General features: G+C 38.2%; 10 protein-coding genes and 2 non-coding genes across 12 annotated transcripts, besides 4 other annotated features; 6 read left to right on the plus strand and 6 right to left on the minus strand.

Annotated features, from left to right (window-relative positions):
• Window positions 1-65: 65 nt before the first annotated feature.
• Window positions 66-397: a long terminal repeat (Ty1 LTR).
• Window positions 66-5,982: a mobile genetic element (YBRWTy1-2; Ty1 element, LTR retrotransposon of the Copia (Pseudoviridae) group; contains co-transcribed genes TYA Gag and TYB Pol, encoding proteins involved in structure and function of virus-like particles, flanked by two direct repeats).
• Window positions 357-1,679, plus strand: YBR012W-A (gag protein; the record flags this gene model as incomplete). The annotated part of the gene is made up of 1 exon (NM_001180055.1): window positions 357-1,679. One exon carries the CDS (start codon window positions 357-359, stop codon window positions 1,677-1,679), a length of 1,323 nt encoding a protein of 440 aa, NP_009568.1.
• Window positions 357-5,628, plus strand: YBR012W-B (gag-pol fusion protein; the record flags this gene model as incomplete). The annotated part of the gene is given in 1 exon segment (NM_001180056.2): window positions 357-5,628. Coding segments are annotated over 1 exon segment (5,271 nt in total).
• Window positions 5,651-5,982: a long terminal repeat (Ty1 LTR).
• Window positions 5,980-6,369, minus strand: YBR013C (uncharacterized protein; the record flags this gene model as incomplete). Its single annotated transcript, NM_001178361.1, has 1 exon — window positions 5,980-6,369. The coding sequence occupies one exon, from the start codon at window positions 6,367-6,369 to the stop codon at window positions 5,980-5,982; it is 390 nt and encodes a 129-aa protein (NP_009569.1).
• A 296-nt stretch (window positions 6,370-6,665) lies between these two features.
• Window positions 6,666-6,744: a long terminal repeat (Ty1 LTR).
• Window positions 6,745-6,865: 121 nt separating this feature from the next.
• Window positions 6,866-6,938, plus strand: YNCB0007W. The gene has a single exon. It is a non-coding gene; the product is annotated as a tRNA-Thr (tRNA).
• Window positions 6,939-7,212: 274 nt separating this feature from the next.
• On the minus strand, window positions 7,213-7,824 carry GRX7 (glutathione-disulfide reductase GRX7; the record flags this gene model as incomplete). The annotated part of the gene is made up of 1 exon (NM_001178362.1): window positions 7,213-7,824. The coding sequence occupies one exon, from the start codon at window positions 7,822-7,824 to the stop codon at window positions 7,213-7,215; it is 612 nt and encodes a 203-aa protein (NP_009570.1).
• Window positions 7,825-8,197: 373 nt separating this feature from the next.
• On the minus strand, window positions 8,198-9,991 carry MNN2 (alpha-1,2-mannosyltransferase MNN2; the record flags this gene model as incomplete). Its single annotated transcript, NM_001178363.1, has 1 exon — window positions 8,198-9,991. The coding sequence occupies one exon, from the start codon at window positions 9,989-9,991 to the stop codon at window positions 8,198-8,200; it is 1,794 nt and encodes a 597-aa protein (NP_009571.1).
• Window positions 9,992-10,734: 743 nt separating this feature from the next.
• CPP1 (cysteine-rich palmitoylated domain-containing protein CPP1) lies at window positions 10,735-11,121 on the plus strand (the record flags this gene model as incomplete). Its single annotated transcript, NM_001178364.1, has 1 exon — window positions 10,735-11,121. One exon carries the CDS (start codon window positions 10,735-10,737, stop codon window positions 11,119-11,121), a length of 387 nt encoding a protein of 128 aa, NP_009572.1.
• Window positions 11,122-11,434: 313 nt separating this feature from the next.
• KAP104 (Kap104p) lies at window positions 11,435-14,191 on the minus strand (the record flags this gene model as incomplete). Its single annotated transcript, NM_001178365.1, has 1 exon — window positions 11,435-14,191. One exon carries the CDS (start codon window positions 14,189-14,191, stop codon window positions 11,435-11,437), a length of 2,757 nt encoding a protein of 918 aa, NP_009573.1.
• A 723-nt stretch (window positions 14,192-14,914) lies between these two features.
• GAL7 (UDP-glucose:hexose-1-phosphate uridylyltransferase) lies at window positions 14,915-16,015 on the minus strand (the record flags this gene model as incomplete). The annotated part of the gene is made up of 1 exon (NM_001178366.1): window positions 14,915-16,015. One exon carries the CDS (start codon window positions 16,013-16,015, stop codon window positions 14,915-14,917), a length of 1,101 nt encoding a protein of 366 aa, NP_009574.1.
• A 725-nt stretch (window positions 16,016-16,740) lies between these two features.
• GAL10 (bifunctional UDP-glucose 4-epimerase/aldose 1-epimerase) lies at window positions 16,741-18,840 on the minus strand (the record flags this gene model as incomplete). The annotated part of the gene is made up of 1 exon (NM_001178367.1): window positions 16,741-18,840. The coding sequence occupies one exon, from the start codon at window positions 18,838-18,840 to the stop codon at window positions 16,741-16,743; it is 2,100 nt and encodes a 699-aa protein (NP_009575.1).
• YNCB0008W lies at window positions 17,293-21,133 on the plus strand. The gene has a single exon (NR_172474.1).
• On the plus strand, window positions 19,509-21,095 carry GAL1 (galactokinase; the record flags this gene model as incomplete). Its single annotated transcript, NM_001178368.1, has 1 exon — window positions 19,509-21,095. One exon carries the CDS (start codon window positions 19,509-19,511, stop codon window positions 21,093-21,095), a length of 1,587 nt encoding a protein of 528 aa, NP_009576.1.
• Window positions 21,134-21,713: the final 580 nt, after the last annotated feature.

Below are 21,713 nucleotides of genomic sequence, written 5' to 3' on the forward strand. Positions count from 1 at the left end.
ATAGAAATCACTTCTTTGTAGGTAATTGTTCTGGCTTACTTTGAGCTTATTCATGTTAAAGTAATTGTTGGAATAAAAATCCACTATCGTCTATCAACTAATAGTTATATTATCAATATATTATCATATACGGTGTTAAGATGATGACATAAGTTATGAGAAGCTGTCATCGAAGTTAGAGGAAGCTGAAGTGCAAGGATTGATAATGTAATAGGATAATGAAACATATAAAACGGAATGAGGAATAATCGCAATATTAGTATGTAGAAATATAGATTCCATTTTGAGGATTCCTATATCCTCGAGGAGAACTTCTAGTATATTCTGTATACCTAATATTATAGCCTTTATCAACAATGGAATCCCAACAATTATCTAATTACCCACATATATCTCATGGTAGCGCCTGTGCTTCGGTTACTTCTAAGGAAGTCCACACAAATCAAGATCCGTTAGACGTTTCAGCTTCCAAAATTCAAGAATATGATAAGGCTTCCACTAAGGCTAACTCTCAACAGACAACAACACCTGCTTCATCAGCTGTTCCAGAGAACCCCCATCATGCCTCTCCTCAACCTGCTTCAGTACCACCTCCACAGAATGGGCCGTACCCACAGCAGTGCATGATGACCCAAAACCAAGCCAATCCATCTGGTTGGTCATTTTACGGACACCCATCTATGATTCCGTATACACCTTATCAAATGTCGCCTATGTACTTTCCACCTGGGCCACAATCACAGTTTCCGCAGTATCCATCATCAGTTGGAACGCCTCTGAGCACTCCATCACCTGAGTCAGGTAATACATTTACTGATTCATCCTCAGCGGACTCTGATATGACATCCACTAAAAAATATGTCAGACCACCACCAATGTTAACCTCACCTAATGACTTTCCAAATTGGGTTAAAACATACATCAAATTTTTACAAAACTCGAATCTCGGTGGTATTATTCCGACAGTAAACGGAAAACCCGTACGTCCGATCACTGATGATGAACTCACCTTCTTGTATAACGCTTTTCAAATATTTGCTCCCTCTCAATTCCTACCTACCTGGGTCAAAGACATCCTATCCGTTGATTATACGGATATCATGAAAATTCTTTCCAAAAGTATTGAAAAAATGCAATCTGATACCCAAGAGGCAAACGACATTGTGACCCTGGCAAATTTGCAATATAATGGCAGTACACCTGCAGATGCATTTGAAACAAAAGTCACAAACATTATCGACAGACTGAACAATAATGGCATTCATATCAATAACAAGGTCGCATGTCAATTAATTATGAGAGGTCTATCTGGCGAATATAAATTTTTACGCTACACACGTCATCGACATCTAAATATGACAGTCGCTGAACTGTTCTTAGATATCCATGCTATTTATGAAGAACAACAGGGATCGAGAAACAGCAAACCTAATTACAGGAGAAATCCGAGTGATGAGAAGAATGATTCTCGCAGCTATACGAATACAACCAAACCCAAAGTTATAGCTCGGAATCCTCAAAAAACAAATAATTCGAAATCGAAAACAGCCAGGGCTCACAATGTATCCACATCTAATAACTCTCCCAGCACGGACAACGATTCCATCAGTAAATCAACTACTGAACCGATTCAATTGAACAATAAGCACGACCTTCATCTTAGGCCAGAAACTTACTGAATCTACAGTAAATCATACTAATCATTCTGATGATGAACTCCCTGGACACCTCCTTCTCGATTCAGGAGCATCACGAACCCTTATAAGATCTGCTCATCACATACACTCAGCATCATCTAATCCTGACATAAACGTAGTTGATGCTCAAAAAAGAAATATACCAATTAACGCTATTGGTGACCTACAATTTCACTTCCAGGACAACACCAAAACATCATTAAAGGTATTGCACACTCCTAACATAGCCTATGACTTACTCAGTTTGAATGAATTGGCTGCAGTAGATATCACAGCATGCTTTACCAAAAACGTCTTAGAACGATCTGACGGCACTGTACTTGCACCTATCGTAAAATATGGAGACTTTTACTGGGTATCTAAAAAGTACTTGCTTCCATCAAATATCTCCGTACCCACCATCAATAATGTCCATACAAGTGAAAGTACACGCAAATATCCTTATCCTTTCATTCATCGAATGCTTGCGCATGCCAATGCACAGACAATTCGATACTCACTTAAAAATAACACCATCACGTATTTTAACGAATCAGATGTCGACTGGTCTAGTGCTATTGACTATCAATGTCCTGATTGTTTAATCGGCAAAAGCACCAAACACAGACATATCAAAGGTTCACGACTAAAATACCAAAATTCATACGAACCCTTTCAATACCTACATACTGACATATTTGGTCCAGTTCACAACCTACCAAAAAGTGCACCATCCTATTTCATCTCATTTACTGATGAGACAACAAAATTCCGTTGGGTTTATCCATTACACGACCGTCGCGAGGACTCTATCCTCGATGTTTTTACTACGATACTAGCTTTTATTAAAAACCAGTTTCAGGCCAGTGTCTTGGTTATACAAATGGACCGTGGTTCTGAGTATACTAACAGAACTCTCCATAAATTCCTTGAAAAAAATGGTATAACTCCATGCTATACAACCACAGCGGATTCCCGAGCACATGGAGTCGCTGAACGGCTGAACCGTACCTTATTAGATGACTGCCGTACTCAACTGCAATGTAGTGGTTTACCGAACCATTTATGGTTCTCTGCAATCGAATTTTCTACTATTGTGAGAAATTCACTAGCTTCACCTAAAAGCAAAAAATCTGCAAGACAACATGCTGGCTTGGCAGGACTTGATATCAGTACTTTGTTACCTTTCGGTCAACCTGTTATCGTCAATGATCACAACCCTAACTCCAAAATACATCCTCGTGGCATCCCAGGCTACGCTCTACATCCGTCTCGAAACTCTTATGGATATATCATCTATCTTCCATCCTTAAAGAAGACAGTAGATACAACTAACTATGTTATTCTTCAGGGCAAGGACTCCAGATTAGATCAATTCAATTACGACGCACTCACTTTCGATGAAGACTTAAACCGTTTAACTGCTTCATATCAATCGTTCATTGCGTCAAATGAGATCCAACAATCCAATGATCTTAACATAGAATCAGACCATGACTTTCAATCTGATATTGAACTATATCCTGAGCAACCGAGAAATGTCCTTTCAAAAGCTGTGAGTCCAACCGATTCCACACCCCCGTCAACTCATACTGAAGATTCGAAACGTGTTTCTAAAACCAATATTCGCGCACCCAGAGAAGTTGACCCCAACATATCTGAATCTAATATTCTTCCATCTAAGAAGAGATCTAGCACCCCCCAAATTTCCGATATCGAGAGTACCGATTCGGGTGGTATGCATAGATTAGATGTTCCTTTACTTGCTCCCATGTCCCAATCTAACACACATGAGTCGTCGTACGCCAGTAAATCTAAAGATTTCAGACACTCAGACTCGTACAGTGACAATGAGACTAATCATACAAACGTACCAATATCCAGTACGGGTGGTACCAATAATAAAACTGTTCCGCAGACAAGCGAACAGGAGACTGAGAAAAGGATTATACACCGCTTCACCTCCGATCGGATACTTCCGTCATCAGAAAGTAATTCACTACACCATGTCGTTCCTATCAAAACGTCAGATACTTGTTTTAAGGAAAATACAGAGGAATCTATTATCGCTGATCTTCCACTCCCCGATCTGCCTCCAGAACCTCCTACCGAATTATCAGACTCTTTTAAAGAACTTCCACCGATCAATTCTCGTCAAACTAATTCCAGTTTGGGTGGTATTGGTGACTCTAATGCCTATACTACTATCAACAGTAAGAAAAGATCATTAGAAGATAATGAAACTGAAATTAAGGTATCACGAGACACATGGAATACTAAGAATATGCGTAGTTTAGAACCTCCGAGATCGAAGAAACGAATTCACCTGATTGCAGCTGTAAAAGCAGTAAAATCAATCAAACCAATACGAACAACCTTACGATACGATGAGGCAATCACCTATAATAAAGATATTAAAGAAAAAGAAAAATATATCGAGGCATACCACAAAGAAGTCAATCAACTGTTGAAGATGAAAACTTGGGACACTGACAAATATTATGACAGAAAAGAAATAGACCCTAAAAGAGTAATAAATTCAATGTTTATCTTCAACAGGAAACGTGACGGTACTCATAAAGCTAGATTTGTTGCAAGAGGTGATATTCAGCATCCTGACACTTACGACTCAGGCATGCAATCCAATACCGTACATCACTATGCATTAATGACATCCCTGTCACTTGCATTAGACAATAACTACTATATTACACAATTAGACATATCTTCGGCATATTTGTATGCAGACATCAAAGAAGAATTATACATAAGACCTCCACCACATTTAGGAATGAATGATAAGTTGATACGTTTGAAGAAATCACTTTATGGATTGAAACAAAGTGGAGCGAACTGGTACGAAACTATCAAATCATACCTGATAAAACAGTGTGGTATGGAAGAAGTTCGTGGATGGTCATGCGTATTTAAGAATAGTCAAGTAACAATTTGCTTATTCGTTGATGATATGATATTGTTCAGCAAGGACTTAAATTCGAATAAAAGAATTATAGCAAAACTCAAGATGCAATACGATACCAAGATTATAAATCTAGGTGAAAGCGATGATGAAATTCAACACGACATCCTTGGCTTAGAAATCAAATATCAAAGAGGTAAATACATGAAATTAGGTATGGAAAACTCATTAACTGAGAAAATACCCAAATTAAACGTACCTTTGAATCCAAACGGAAGAAAACTTGGTGCCCCAGGCCAACCAGGTCTCTATATAAACCAGCAAGAACTAGAGCTAGAAGAAGATGATTACAAAATGAAGGTACATGAAATGCAAAAGCTGATAGGTCTAGCATCATATGTTGGATATAAATTTAGATTTGACCTATTATACTACATCAACACACTTGCACAACATATACTATTTCCGTCCAAGCAAGTGTTAGATATGACATATGAATTGATACAGTTCATATGGAATACGAGAGATAAGCAATTAATATGGCACAAAAGCAAACCTGTTAAGCCAACAAATAAATTAGTTGTTATAAGCGATGCCTCGTATGGTAACCAACCGTATTATAAATCACAAATTGGCAACATATATTTACTTAATGGAAAAGTAATTGGAGGAAAGTCCACCAAGGCTTCATTAACATGTACTTCAACTACGGAAGCAGAAATACACGCAATAAGTGAATCTGTCCCATTATTAAATAATCTAAGTTACCTGATACAAGAACTCGACAAGAAACCAATTACCAAAGGATTACTAACCGACAGTAAATCTACAATCAGTATAATTATATCCAATAATGAAGAGAAATTTAGAAACAGATTTTTTGGTACTAAAGCAATGAGACTGAGAGATGAAGTATCAGGAAATCATCTGCACGTATGCTATATCGAAACCAAAAAGAATATTGCAGACGTAATGACCAAACCTCTTCCGATAAAAACATTCAAACTATTAACAAACAAATGGATTCATTAGATCTATTACATTATGGGTGGTATGTTGGAATAAAAATCCACTATCGTCTATCAACTAATAGTTATATTATCAATATATTATCATATACGGTGTTAAGATGATGACATAAGTTATGAGAAGCTGTCATCGAAGTTAGAGGAAGCTGAAGTGCAAGGATTGATAATGTAATAGGATAATGAAACATATAAAACGGAATGAGGAATAATCGTAATATTAGTATGTAGAAATATAGATTCCATTTGGAGGATTCCTATATCCTCGAGGAGAACTTCTAGTATATTCTGTATACCTAATATTATAGCCTTTATCAACAATGGAATCCCAACAATTATCTAATTACCCACATATATCTCAGTAATTCACAGTTAACAACAGTTGATAAAAAATATTCTGTATACACGTCCCCACTCTGTGATAAAGCTTCCTGTTTGCTTGTAAATTAAGTGAATTTTCAAGGGCATTATCAAAGGCCTTAGTAATAATGGTAATAATATATGGATACGAAGAATTTTTCGTATAATCGCATGCATTATTACTTAACATATTTTCAGTTGAATAATTCATTGAAAGAGCGTCTGACTCACAAAATGGCGCAGATTTTGCCAAAGTATTATTAATTTGTACACTATTATGAGAGAGAGTTACCCCTTCAATACCCTTTTGCGTACTATTTTCAAGACATGCATAGCTACCCAACAGAAATGCACCTAGGATACATATCCTGAATAAGGGATATATCATTATGAGGTTAAGTGGCCTAAAAACGCAATTAATACGGATCCTTGTACTATTAAGTCTTTTCTATCTCTGAAAATTAACTTAAGAAGCGAGGCTATCTAGATTAGTGTTGATGTATATGTGTATGCTGTCCTGGTGTAGCTGTGGTTTTTATAGATTATCTCAGATTTGTGATACTCTGTAAGTGGCGGCCTCATTTTGTCTCTCCTTGAATACGAAAATTTGTGGGCTAAAGATTTATTCTCATCAACAAATCAAGTAACAATCATTCGTGTTGGAATAAAAATCAAATACCGTCTATCATCTAACACCGTATATGATAATATATTGATAGTATAACTATTGGTTGATAGACGATAGTTGATTTTTATACCAACACTAGGAAACCACAATCCAAGATGAGATAAATATAGAGGAAAATACAAGTTTGAGTTTAGATCTGAAGTTACCTTAACATTTGTATAAGCAAATTCGCTACGCGACTCTCACATCAAAAACTGCTTCTATGGCCAAGTTGGTAAGGCGCCACACTAGTAATGTGGAGATCATCGGTTCAAATCCGATTGGAAGCATTTTTTTGAATACTGAAAAATTAAGCTGATCACCAAACTCATGTAATATATATGCTTGACTATACAAATTACAGGCTTCTTCTCATATTTTTCTGCTCTACGTTAACCTACTTTAAACAGTCCAAAAGGCTTATGTTGTCCACATGAAATGCCTAAAACAGATGGCCAATATTTAATTTTTTTCCTTACTACATTTAAATCTGTATACTACCTAAATATCCTCTTTCGCTACTGTGGGAGAAGAAGAAGAATAACTCTCAGTTTATAATCTGATCTAGGCACTCTCAGATTGCGAATTAGCTTTTACAGTAAACGCCCCATCGCTCCATTTTTTGAAAGAGTCTAGAAGTTCATCATTTTTATGTAACTCTGCTATCTCAGTATAACCACCTCTGGAAGTACCACCGATGATAACGTTTGGGACTGTTCTCCTACCAGTGACTTTTTCAATCTGGTCTTGTAGTTCTTTTGTGTGTTCGTGCCTATCCAATTCTACAACGTAGTAAGATGGAGAAAACGTGTACGAATTAGTCAACAAAGCTTTCAGTTTTTTGCTATATGGGCAGCCAGTCTTGCTAAATACAATCATGGGTGACTGTTCCATTATTTTGTTGTATTCTGCAGCGGCATCAAATTCAGCGTCCCCACTATTTTTATCAACTTCTTCGGCTTCCTTATCTTGTGTATTTACTGTATCATGGACAGATTGGTGAGTGCCAGGTGCATTTCCTGAATTGTCAAACGTCACCAATGAATCAGGATGGTGAGTAGTAATACTTTCGTTGACGCTAGCATTCGAATTCCTTAACACAAAAAACACAACAATGAGCAGTAAATTAGTTATTACCAAGACTCTCACGTTTCTTTTGTTTATAACAATAGCCATCTCTAATTTTCTTCAGTTGTTTTGCGTTTAATTTGAAAATTTTGCTTCTTTCCAATATATAGGTTTTTTCTTTTATTTGATTCGAGCTTTTTCACTGAGGGGATATGTACACATTGGCAAATATCCTGCCGAAAGTACTTCTTTATTTTTTTTCAAAACGCAGTCCCACTTACCGGTATGACGTAGTCTCGATTCTCAAATACACCCGGGACTGCATATTTATACATCTGTAGTAAAGTCATTTTATATGGATTGTGAAGGAAAAAATTTACATAACTGGAAGATAAATAAACATAACTATGTAAGGAATAGTAATAAGAATGTAGAAAACGCCAATGGAAGTTGTCCAAACTATAGTCCGACCCGTTGCATATTATTTACCGGCAATCGCCTTATCATGAGTAGATTCTAAAAATGCTAATCTATCGGTGATGTAACCACACACTCTTTTCCATTCCGTTTTATCCTGCCCTAAAAGGTCATCGAGATATTTGAAAGGATTCTTATTAACACAAACATATTCGTTTAAAACCTTGAAATTCTCTAGTTCAATATCGTAATTTTTTACCTTTTTTAAGGCCGTATATGAACGAGCAGGTTTACCATTCGTAGTCAAAAAATTGCTTTTAGATAAATCGTATGGGTCAAACTTTGGGAAGTTTGAATGGATGAACATAACATCTACATGATTCTTGGCATTTAAGTCCTCGTTGTCGAAAAATTCTTCGGTGTATTTTTCGAGGGAATAGTTTTTGTCAAACTTGATTGCATCAGCTGATTTAGTGCCACCGTATTTGTTGCCAATGCTCTCCATAGCATTTAAGTAACGGCCATAATCCTGCACAAAGTCGTGTTGTAACATTGCTACACCATGAAACCCGTCTTCATCATGGTAGCCTTCAACGCCTGTCCTTGTTCTAACTTGGTAAAATGATAGACCATAAAAGTTTGCAGCGGCAATGAAAGTTTCCTTATCACCTTCACCAGCAGCTTTTTGAGAAAATATTGGGTAGTACCACGTTGGTCCATTGACGTTGTAGAATAAAGATAGAAGAGCCGTAGCCAAATGCTTCGTTTTGTTTATCATCAGTTGGCCGGATTCCGTAGACACGTCGGGTATTGTTCCGTCTAGGTCACTTAGCGGGACGTCACTCAAATCCTTCAAATCCTTTGTGTAAACAGCAGGTGGGGTGATATCGTCTCGAGAATTGCGAACTCTCTTTTTCTTGTCCACAGCAATACCTGCAATGTCGTAATACAATGGGTGAGTTGTACGCCTCCAGAAATCGGGCCACATGACCAAGCCCGTAGACACATATGGTTCTTCATTGAATATGTTGTCTAGGGGTTTGATGGGGAAGTTGTCAGCATCCAGTAAGAGCAGGTTTTCAAAACTAGAAGCGATAAGGGCCAATGATTTAAACTGGTATCCTTTGAAAACAAATTTTTCAATCGTCTCTCGTGGTAGAATATCTGAAACGTAAATACACTTGGAGTTATACTTAGGCAGAATCTTGTTACAAAACTCAGTTTCACCTTCATCACCAGGAGGGATCAGGACTTCCACAGGTAACGTGGTCCCCATATTCCTTAAAGTCTTAATGATCAAAAATGCCATAAGGGAGAACTTCCCGCCACCCACTGTGGCTATACCGGACCCTTTGTACGTACCCTTTGGCGAGACGAGAGTCGCTATATGCTCTACGTAGTCCTTATGGCTTTTGGTCAGACTTGCTACTTCATCCGGAGATAGTTCCAAACACTTGGACAGCTCCTTAGCAGACAACTTGTAAAGATCTTTGTAGTGGTCGGGACGGTCTCCAATGTCACCCTTTAATAAGCATGCCTCGTTATACTGCTTTGCAGTACTCCCCTTGGGCGAATCAACCATTAGAAAGTTGAAAACGTTGTTGTAGAAGCTTTTCAACTTTTCATTGCCTGCCTCATCATTGTCCCTCAATGGGGTTGAATCGTCAGCGCTGGCGGCGTCTGAGGAAGATGAATACTTATTGGAGTAACTCTGGACATATCTGTCTAAGTACTCCTTGTACTCCTTGACCGACGTGTTCTCATCCATGTATTTGTTTGTAATGACGAACAGCCCGCACAATATCAAAACTATGAACGTCAGCTTGAACAGCTTTGAAAACCTTTTGGTAAGCAGCATACTGAAAATATAATTTTACTGACCTACCTACACTGATTTGTCTCGAAGTAGATATGATACCTTGAGCAGCACGAGGATATTAAAAAGTAGGGCAATTCTGCTTTTAACGTATAAGCAACACCAAGTACACGTAATTTATTTTGATGATTCTTCTATATTTTTTTTTTCTTCATTGTTATTTTTTCACTATCTTTTTCATCCCTCCGCAAAAGGACGCGATCCTTTTTTAGCACGTGAACGGTAATAACGGGTCCTGGACGATGTATTAGAGTCACCTAATCACCAAGCGAGCCAATGGCGACTCACTTGACTTGCATGTTTGCATAACCTATTTAGCGAACCCTCCAACTTCTGAGCGCACCAGCTTAACTTGTGCGCTAAGCTGCCTTGCCCGACATAGTGCCATCGCTCATTCCACCTCACACCTGATTAACTAAAAGTTTTAAAACTACGGGACTGCGAAAAAGTAGAGCTACGTTACTGCAGACCTACAATAATTGCACACATCGGCCTGATAACGAATGCTTCTAAAATTCTACTGTGCTACTATCGGCTGGTCGCGCCCGACGGGTTCGCTCAGCCGCTCTGCGCCCTCTTACTCTTCAGCCATTCTGCTGCGGCCGAAGCTATAAAAGTATGTCAATTTGGCTTTTTCCAAAATCCCCCTCTGGCTCTTTCTCTTCTCAAGACAAGCATTGAAGAGACTCACTAGTAAGCTTAAGATAGTCCTACACACAACCACCATGTCTGCTAACGATTACTACGGCGGAACCGCCGGCGAGAAGAGCCAATATTCCCGTCCCTCCAACCCGCCACCTTCATCCGCTCATCAGAACAAAACTCAGGAGCGTGGATACCCACCCCAACAACAGCAGCAGTACTACCAGCAGCAGCAGCAGCATCCCGGATACTATAACCAACAAGGATACAATCAGCAAGGGTACAATCAGCAAGGGTACAATCAGCAGGGCTACAATCAGCAGGGATATAACCAGCAGGGATATAACCAACAAGGCCATCAACAACCAGTCTACGTCCAACAACAACCACCCCAGAGGGGTAACGAAGGTTGTCTGGCTGCATGTCTGGCTGCATTATGTATATGCTGCACCATGGATATGCTATTCTAAGAGAACCCGCAAAAGTATTCAAGAATGAAAAAAAAAAAAAGAATAATCTCCCCTTCTGTTCTTTGCAGTTGCCTTTCTTCCCCTCAGTGTTATTTTTTTTCACAAGGAGATAAAAAAAAAAACTTTAACATGTCACTTTAAGCATGTATGTAATACGTCTATTAATTATATGTAACTTTTATAACTATTTTCATTTCTATGTGATCCATTTGCAGTTATGCACCTTTTTTTTTTTTCCGAATTGTGCTATGTATATATCACTAGTAATAATGTACCAAACTATACAAACACGTAGGATACAGTAAAAAAAATTTTAGCTGGTGAACTGTTGTAAGAAGGAGATTTCATCGGGCGTGAAATTTATTGCAGAAATTTGGGCAGAATGGTTCATCAAAAAGGTGTAGATCTCTTGCGCAAAAACATTCGCCTCTACATTGCTTGAAAGGCCCGTAACAATTTTATGAATGGTATCATTACTCATTGTGACCTCCGTGCTGGTCAAATTGATAATTTTCAGGAAACCCATGTACGCGCTACTCTTTTCCTCTACATCGTCCAATGCGTTAACGGACAAACACCATTTATTCCAGTTGGAATCATTGGCAAATGCGCCAGAACTGAAAACTTCAGGGTGTGTTAGCCCCATTTTTCCGATGGTCACAGACAAGTTCTCCATCACAGAGCTGTCTACGATTTGTGTGTTGGTGGTAAATAAATCTAGAATGATTCTAGACATATCAATGATATAAGTATTCAAATCGATACGTTCGCTTATCAAACCAAGCGCCCATATCGCATTTATCACAGCAGGAGTACCATCACTATCGTCGTTATGCATTATTTCCGTACCAATCAACTTCAAGAAATCCTCCAAATTACCAATTACCAGTTCCGAATTGAAAAAATATACAATATCTCCCAACAGGGCAAAGCAGCTTTGTCTTACTTCATGGACAGGGTCCTGCAAACATTCTAGCATGATTTTCAATATCGTTAAATCCTTCGTCCCTTGAGGGAACAATAGATCCTGCGAGTGAGCGCCAAGACCTTGTACCAATCCATCAATCAAATCTAATGAGGTGATGATGAAGTCCTTCTCAGGCACTACTATTGTCGGGTCTTGATGTGATTTGGCTTCCAATTCGACACAATGACATAGAATTCTAAAGGCTCTGTTGTACACTTCTGGTGCCATAGGCATGAATCTTTCCCCCAGTGATGATGCCACGCAGGAAAGACATTCTAAAAGTGGCCACAGCTCCTTGTCACTGTCTGACAGCAAAGCCCATTTTTCAATTAAGGGCGGCAAAATTATTTGCATCGCTGTCTCGTCTAATGCACATTTTTCAGCAAACCTGCCGATGGCATCATATAATATAATTAAATTCTTTTTCTTGTAATATTTCAAACATTTATCAAAACTCGTCAATAATTGACTATAAAATAAAGTTTCAACCAATTCGGAGTCGGCGTTTTCAATAAATACTGCTACACTACTAATAGCCGCCTCTTGAACATCCTTTTTCTTGTCCATTAATGTGTTTATTATAGGTTCTAAGACTGGAATTAAAAACTCAGTATGGTCTTGTAATATCCATGGTGAAAACCTACTTAATGTCCAACATGTCATTTTCCTCACTGGTGCCCACTTATCGTTCAATTGTTCCACTAAAAATGGTATTAGTGCTGGTAAGCCATCATTAAAATACTTCATTCCACCTTCTGCCATGGCCCCCAGTGCTAATATAGTAGCTTCTCTAATAAACCACCTATCAGAACCCAAATGTTCTCTTAAAAATGGGAACGCTATATCCATCACTTGATGAGGTAAAATATTCGTCATTACATCTAGCGTTGCCGCGGAACATTTTCTCAAATTCCATTGCGTATCAACATCGCCATCTTCATCATCATCATCATCATCATCATCTTCGTTGTCATCTGCATCCTCTCCATTTCCTGCCTCTTTCTTTTTCACAATACGGGGTGCAATGGGCTTGATGTCCTCATCTTTATCCTCCAAGAATGCATCATCATCATTAGAAGCTTCCAGGAGAACGATGGATTCTTCGTTATAGACCATTTTCGATAATAATATTGGCACGATATCCTTAACATATGGTTGTAAGATATGTTCAGGAATATTTGGGCTCGTTGCAAAGGCGTGCAAAAACTCGCAGGCTTCAATAGCCACTTTTTCCTCATTTACAGTGGTGATCAAATGCAACATGAATTGTACAATACCATCTAAATGGGAAACCAGCTTATCTGGTCTGAATTCCAATAAGAAACTAAAACTAATGCAAATCTGTGCCCTAACTAGGTCGTTTTCGTCGTTTTGTGCCAACTGAAAAATAATTTCTAAGAATTTATCTAATCTCACAATAAAACTTTGTGTTTGTAGCGGGATCACTGTATTTATACATTTCACCGATTCTGAGCGAATCACAGGTGAGAAATTTGGATTCGAAATAAACCTAAAAAAACTATCCAATAAGGCTTCCATAGGCTTCGTATTTCCCGACCATTCCAATTGGAAAAATTGAGCGCTGTCTTCCATGATCTTAGATAAAGCCTTAATACTTGGCTCATTTCCATTTGAGGTTAGCTCTAGCAACTGGTAAAGCATTTGAAGACCAGTTGGATCATCTCTATGCTGCCTATAGTAAGTGGAAAATAAAGTAGTAATAACGATACCTGTCACGTTCGAAACGAGATTATTGTTCGAATTATAAAGGCCATGTATAATGTTTGATTTGACGTATCCTAAGTCGTGGCTATTGCTCTTAATTAAATTGTTTCCCCCTAGCATTGAATTTTTCAACAGCATACCGGCGGTAGCTCTATTGTTCTGAAGATCCTGTAGGGAGTAGTGTTGCTTCAATACATCATCAGATTCGCCTTCAATTAAAATATAACACAAATAATTGAGAAATTCAGGTTGCAGCTGGAAGTTCTCCATAGCTTCCATTGCGTTATTACGAATCTCTGGATTTGGTGACATACAGTTCTGTAAAAGAGTTGCTAGTTGCAACACATAGTCTTCGGCGGGCTTCCATGTCGATGCCATCTTTATTCACTTAACTACTGCTAACAATTCTGAAAACCAAAGACTGCGGAATATTCTGATATGTATTATTACTATTCACTGCTCTTCTGCATAATTAATACTGAAAAGTTTTTCATACTTTTAAACATAACCTTTTTTTAAGCAAAACTCTATAACCCGGATCAGAAAACTACGAAAAGAGGGTAATAACATAGGTGCAGGATTTCCATCGATAACGACACCGACAATGAGCCTTGCTGCAACATCCAATTAGGACTAATAACTATCGTAGGAATTTCTACGTAATAAACTTCAACAGAGCCTAAAATTTGAAAATAAATAATCTAGAGGGGAAACTTAAAGAAATTCTATTCTTGTCAATAAAGTGGAAATGTGTCAGATGTCACAGTTTCTTTATTTGTGACACATATTTTCAACATAAATTCAGGCATTAGTGCTTTTATAAGCATAAGAAGTTGTGGCGATATGAATATTCCAGATTTTACTTACAAGCTGCATTGTATTCCTAAAATTCTTTTTTCTTTTTTTTTTTTTTTATGGAAAGGACCACTCTTACATAACTAGAATAGCATTAAGAATCAGATTTACAGATAATGATGTCATTATTAAATATATATATATATATATTGTCACTCCGTTCAAGTCGACAACCAATAAAAAATTTAAAAGAAACCAGGCAGTTAATAGAAAAAATATGATATGAATGAATATTCCACTTTCTTTTTACAGTCTTTGTAGATAATGAATCTGACCATCTAAATTTCTTAGTTTTTCAGCAGCTTGTTCCGAAGTTAAATCTCTTTGAGGCTCACCTAACAATTCAAAACCAACCAAGAATTTCCGAACAGTAGCTGATCTCAGTAAAGGTGGGTAGAAATGCATGTGAAACCAACTATTACTCAATTCATCACCAGTCGCATTCAAAGGAGCCTGATGGATACCCATTGAGTATGGGAAACTCGTTTCAAATAAATTATCATACTTAATAGTTAGTTGCTTTAAAATCGAGGCGAGGTCCTCCTTCACCATTTGGTTAAATTGGCTAATTGAGGCAAGCTTCTTCTTTGAAATGACCAAGGTCTCAAATGGCCAGATGGCCCAGTATGGAACAACAACAATAAAGGATTCATTCTCCACTACGACTCTTGACTTCTCTCTTGATTCTAATTTGACGTAATCGGCAAACAAATCAGTATTGTGTTCACGTTTATATTTATCAAAAGATTTCAATTCTTGCGAAACTTCACTAGGGATGGATTCTAAGCACCAAGCTTGGCCATGTGGATGTAAGTTGGAACAACCCATGGCTGTACCTTTGTTTTCAAATATTTGGACATATTTGAAAGGCTTATGATTTTCTCTTGCTTCTCTGGAGAGATCGTCAGTCAATGCTTGCCAAGAATTAACAATATGAACCAGATCTGATTGTTTCATTTGTGGAATGGTTAGATTATGATTGGGGCTAAAACATATGACGAAACAATTGCCTCTCACAGATTGCACTTTAAGCAGCCTATTTTTAAGATTATCCTCATTGGAATCATTCTGTGGTAAAATAGGTTGATCGAGCCTAACGGCAGCATAATCATTGGGGAAAATATACGTTGATTCATATCTTGGGTTTAGGTTACCAGTAGCTCTTTTGTTACCAGGACATAGATAGCATTTTGGATCATACAATGGAGCTGTGGGCTTGTAAGCAGCCTCCTGTTGACCTAACCAAGGTCTTTTAGCTCTGTGTGGAGAAACTAAGATCCATGAATCGGTTAGTGGATTGTAACGTCTATGGGAATGGCTAGAAAAATCAAATTCTTCAGCAGTCATTTTTGAGGGAATATTCAACTGTTTTTTTTTATCATGTTGATGCTCTGCATAATAATGCCCATAAATATTTCCGACCTGCTTTTATATCTTTGCTAGCCAAACTAACTGAACATAGCTACACATTATTTTCAGCTTGGCTATTTTGTGAACACTGTATAGCCAGTCCTTCGGATCACGGTCAACAGTTGTCCGAGCGCTTTTTGGACCCTTTCCCTTATTTTTGGGTTAAGGAAAATGACAGAAAATATATCTAATGAGCCTTCGCTCAACAGTGCTCCGAAGTATAGCTTTCCAAAAGGAGAGGCAAAGCAATTTAAGAATGTATGAACAAAATAAAGGGGAAAAATTACCCCCTCTACTTTACCAAACGAATACTACCAATAATATTTACAACTTTTCCTTATGATTTTTTCACTGAAGCGCTTCGCAATAGTTGTGAGTGATATCAAAAGTAACGAAATGAACTCCGCGGCTCGTGCTATATTCTTGTTGCTACCGTCCATATCTTTCCATAGATTTTCAATTTTTGATGTCTCCATGGTGGTACAGAGAACTTGTAAACAATTCGGTCCCTACATGTGAGGAAATTCGCTGTGACACTTTTATCACTGAACTCCAAATTTAAAAAATAGCATAAAATTCGTTATACAGCAAATCTATGTGTTGCAATTAAGAACTAAAAGATATAGAGTGCATATTTTCAAGAAGGATAGTAAGCTGGCAAATCAGGAAAATCTGTAGACAATCTTGGACCCGTAAGTTTCACCGTTTTTCAAGGTTACACAATCTTTCCAGTTCTCTTGATTGATAGCATCAATGTATCTACCAGGCTCAATTGCAAAACCTTGTCTTGCTTCGTAACCAGCAGACAAGAAATCACCGGTATAAAATTGATAAGTTGGCTCTGTACTTAAAACTTCTAATGTAATATTGGAATCGGGATGAAAAGCCTTGACAATAAGCGTCAATTCATTGTTTAGAGTATTGATTTGACTTGGCTTAGCATTTTCATCCACCACAAAACAACAATCAAACTGGGGATTTTTGGGGCCTAAGACCGTTGGCTTTGTAGAGTTAAAGGTAGCAATTTCTCTATCGACGATATTACCCGTAGGAATCATGTTTTTGTCGACATCAACAGATTTTTTTGAACGCACCATAATCTCCGTACCCTCAATAGTGTCTCCATATGGCTTGTTCAGATTGAAATAACTATGATTTGTTAAATTTATTGGCGTCGCTTCACCAGCAGTCAATTTACCTTTATATACCATTTCCAAACTTTTTTGGGCAACGTTCACAGTATACTGTATGGTTACCAATAGATCACCTGGAAATTCGGTGTCCTTCTCATTATCTATCAGCATGTACTCGGCGGTAAAAACATCCTTTGAAGGATTTTGAATGATGGGTCCCAAAAATCTTTTTCTGTGGAAAGAACCGATACTACTATGATTCGCATTAACGCCGTTATTAACGGTTAACTGATAGTCTTTGTTGCATAAACTAAACTTACCCTTCGAAATACGATTAGCATACCTGCCGATCGTGGCGCCTATATAAGCACTATCAGGATTCAAATACCCTTCCTCATTTTCATAGCCAAGAACAACTGATTGTCCGTTCACTTTCAGGTCAACAATGCTGGCGCCCAAATTGGCAAACGTGGCTTGAAATCTGGTGCCGGCACCAATAGTCACAAATCTTGCGTCATAACGCATATCTTCAGCGGAAAATCTGGCCTCGACACCCCTTAACTGGTAACCAAAAGGATTCTCAGTAGTCCATTTCCATAAATCCTTGCAGGAGTCTTCAACCTGCAACTCGGTCTGCCATTTCAGTTCGCGTTTGGCCCTATCTGGTTTAGCCGTCAAGTTCAAAACATCACCTGCTCTTCTGCCCGTAACTTTGTATGGAAGATCAATACCAGAAGCTTTGCAGAATGCATGATAAACTTCAAAAACTGTAGAACCTTTACCGGAACCCAAGTTCCACTCACGACACAAACCTTCATTTTCATTGTAGGCCTCTAGGTATTGCAGGGCTGCAATATGACCTTTTGCTAGATCAACTACGTGGATATAATCCCTGATCGGGGTACCATCTCTGGAATCATAATCGTCTCCGAAGATGTAAAGCTTCTCGCGCCTACCAACAGCTACTTGAGCCATATATGGCAACAAATTGTTTGGTATACCTAGCGGATCTTCTCCGATTAATCCAGAGGGATGTGCGCCAATTGGGTTAAAATAACGCAAGATAGCAAACTTCCAACTTTTTTTGTCGCTATTGTAAAGATCATTCAAGATATTCTCAATGGCGTATTTCGTATGACCATACGGATTAGTAGGCCCTAAGGGACATTCTTCTGGGATAGGAATCATATTTGGGAATCTCGTAGCATCACCATAGACAGTAGCAGAAGATGAAAAAACAAATTTGGAAACGTTGTATTGTTGCATTAACTCTAATAAAACGACAGTTCCCAAAATGTTATTGTGATAGTATCTCAGCGGGATTTGTGTAGATTCACCTACAGCCTTTAAACCAGCAAAGTGAATTACCGAATCAATTTTATATTCTTTGAAAACCTTTTCCAGACCTTTTCGGTCACACAAATCAACCTCATAGAAGGGAATGTGATGCTTGGTCAAGACCTCTAACCTGGCTACAGAATCATAAGTTGAATTCGACAGGTTATCAGCAACAACACAGTCATATCCATTCTCAATTAGCTCTACCACAGTGTGTGAACCAATGTATCCAGCACCACCTGTAACCAAAACAATTTTAGAAGTACTTTCACTTTGTAACTGAGCTGTCATTTATATTGAATTTTCAAAAATTCTTACTTTTTTTTTGGATGGACGCAAAGAAGTTTAATAATCATATTACATGGCATTACCACCATATACATATCCATATCTAATCTTACTTATATGTTGTGGAAATGTAAAGAGCCCCATTATCTTAGCCTAAAAAAACCTTCTCTTTGGAACTTTCAGTAATACGCTTAACTGCTCATTGCTATATTGAAGTACGGATTAGAAGCCGCCGAGCGGGCGACAGCCCTCCGACGGAAGACTCTCCTCCGTGCGTCCTCGTCTTCACCGGTCGCGTTCCTGAAACGCAGATGTGCCTCGCGCCGCACTGCTCCGAACAATAAAGATTCTACAATACTAGCTTTTATGGTTATGAAGAGGAAAAATTGGCAGTAACCTGGCCCCACAAACCTTCAAATTAACGAATCAAATTAACAACCATAGGATGATAATGCGATTAGTTTTTTAGCCTTATTTCTGGGGTAATTAATCAGCGAAGCGATGATTTTTGATCTATTAACAGATATATAAATGGAAAAGCTGCATAACCACTTTAACTAATACTTTCAACATTTTCAGTTTGTATTACTTCTTATTCAAATGTCATAAAAGTATCAACAAAAAATTGTTAATATACCTCTATACTTTAACGTCAAGGAGAAAAAACTATAATGACTAAATCTCATTCAGAAGAAGTGATTGTACCTGAGTTCAATTCTAGCGCAAAGGAATTACCAAGACCATTGGCCGAAAAGTGCCCGAGCATAATTAAGAAATTTATAAGCGCTTATGATGCTAAACCGGATTTTGTTGCTAGATCGCCTGGTAGAGTCAATCTAATTGGTGAACATATTGATTATTGTGACTTCTCGGTTTTACCTTTAGCTATTGATTTTGATATGCTTTGCGCCGTCAAAGTTTTGAACGAGAAAAATCCATCCATTACCTTAATAAATGCTGATCCCAAATTTGCTCAAAGGAAGTTCGATTTGCCGTTGGACGGTTCTTATGTCACAATTGATCCTTCTGTGTCGGACTGGTCTAATTACTTTAAATGTGGTCTCCATGTTGCTCACTCTTTTCTAAAGAAACTTGCACCGGAAAGGTTTGCCAGTGCTCCTCTGGCCGGGCTGCAAGTCTTCTGTGAGGGTGATGTACCAACTGGCAGTGGATTGTCTTCTTCGGCCGCATTCATTTGTGCCGTTGCTTTAGCTGTTGTTAAAGCGAATATGGGCCCTGGTTATCATATGTCCAAGCAAAATTTAATGCGTATTACGGTCGTTGCAGAACATTATGTTGGTGTTAACAATGGCGGTATGGATCAGGCTGCCTCTGTTTGCGGTGAGGAAGATCATGCTCTATACGTTGAGTTCAAACCGCAGTTGAAGGCTACTCCGTTTAAATTTCCGCAATTAAAAAACCATGAAATTAGCTTTGTTATTGCGAACACCCTTGTTGTATCTAACAAGTTTGAAACCGCCCCAACCAACTATAATTTAAGAGTGGTAGAAGTCACTACAGCTGCAAATGTTTTAGCTGCCACGTACGGTGTTGTTTTACTTTCTGGAAAAGAAGGATCGAGCACGAATAAAGGTAATCTAAGAGATTTCATGAACGTTTATTATGCCAGATATCACAACATTTCCACACCCTGGAACGGCGATATTGAATCCGGCATCGAACGGTTAACAAAGATGCTAGTACTAGTTGAAGAGTCTCTCGCCAATAAGAAACAGGGCTTTAGTGTTGACGATGTCGCACAATCCTTGAATTGTTCTCGCGAAGAATTCACAAGAGACTACTTAACAACATCTCCAGTGAGATTTCAAGTCTTAAAGCTATATCAGAGGGCTAAGCATGTGTATTCTGAATCTTTAAGAGTCTTGAAGGCTGTGAAATTAATGACTACAGCGAGCTTTACTGCCGACGAAGACTTTTTCAAGCAATTTGGTGCCTTGATGAACGAGTCTCAAGCTTCTTGCGATAAACTTTACGAATGTTCTTGTCCAGAGATTGACAAAATTTGTTCCATTGCTTTGTCAAATGGATCATATGGTTCCCGTTTGACCGGAGCTGGCTGGGGTGGTTGTACTGTTCACTTGGTTCCAGGGGGCCCAAATGGCAACATAGAAAAGGTAAAAGAAGCCCTTGCCAATGAGTTCTACAAGGTCAAGTACCCTAAGATCACTGATGCTGAGCTAGAAAATGCTATCATCGTCTCTAAACCAGCATTGGGCAGCTGTCTATATGAATTATAAGTATACTTCTTTTTTTTACTTTGTTCAGAACAACTTCTCATTTTTTTCTACTCATAACTTTAGCATCACAAAATACGCAATAATAACGAGTAGTAACACTTTTATAGTTCATACATGCTTCAACTACTTAATAAATGATTGTATGATAATGTTTTCAATGTAAGAGATTTCGATTATCCACAAACTTTAAAACACAGGGACAAAATTCTTGATATGCTTTCAACCGCTGCGTTTTGGATACCTATTCTTGACATGATATGACTACCATTTTGTTATTGTACGTGGGGCAGTTGACGTCTTATCATATGTCAAAGTCATTTGCGAAGTTCTTGGCAAGTTGCCAACTGACGAGATGCAGTAAAAAGAGATTGCCGTCTTGAAACTTTTTGTCCTTTTTTTTTTCCGGGGACTCTACGAGAACCCTTTGTCCTACTGATTAATTTTGTACTGAATTTGGACAATTCAGATTTTAGTAGACAAGCGCGAGGAGGAAAAGAAATGACAGAAAAATTCCGATGGACAAGAAGATAGGAAAAAAAAAAAGCTTTCACCGATTTCCTAGACCGGAAAAAAGTCGTATGACATCAGAATGAAAAATTTTCAAGTTAGACAAGGACA

The sequence above is a fragment of the Saccharomyces cerevisiae genome, chromosome II (assembly GCF_000146045.2).
Source record: "Saccharomyces cerevisiae S288C chromosome II, complete sequence".
Taxonomy (NCBI): Eukaryota; Fungi; Ascomycota; class Saccharomycetes; order Saccharomycetales; family Saccharomycetaceae; genus Saccharomyces; species Saccharomyces cerevisiae.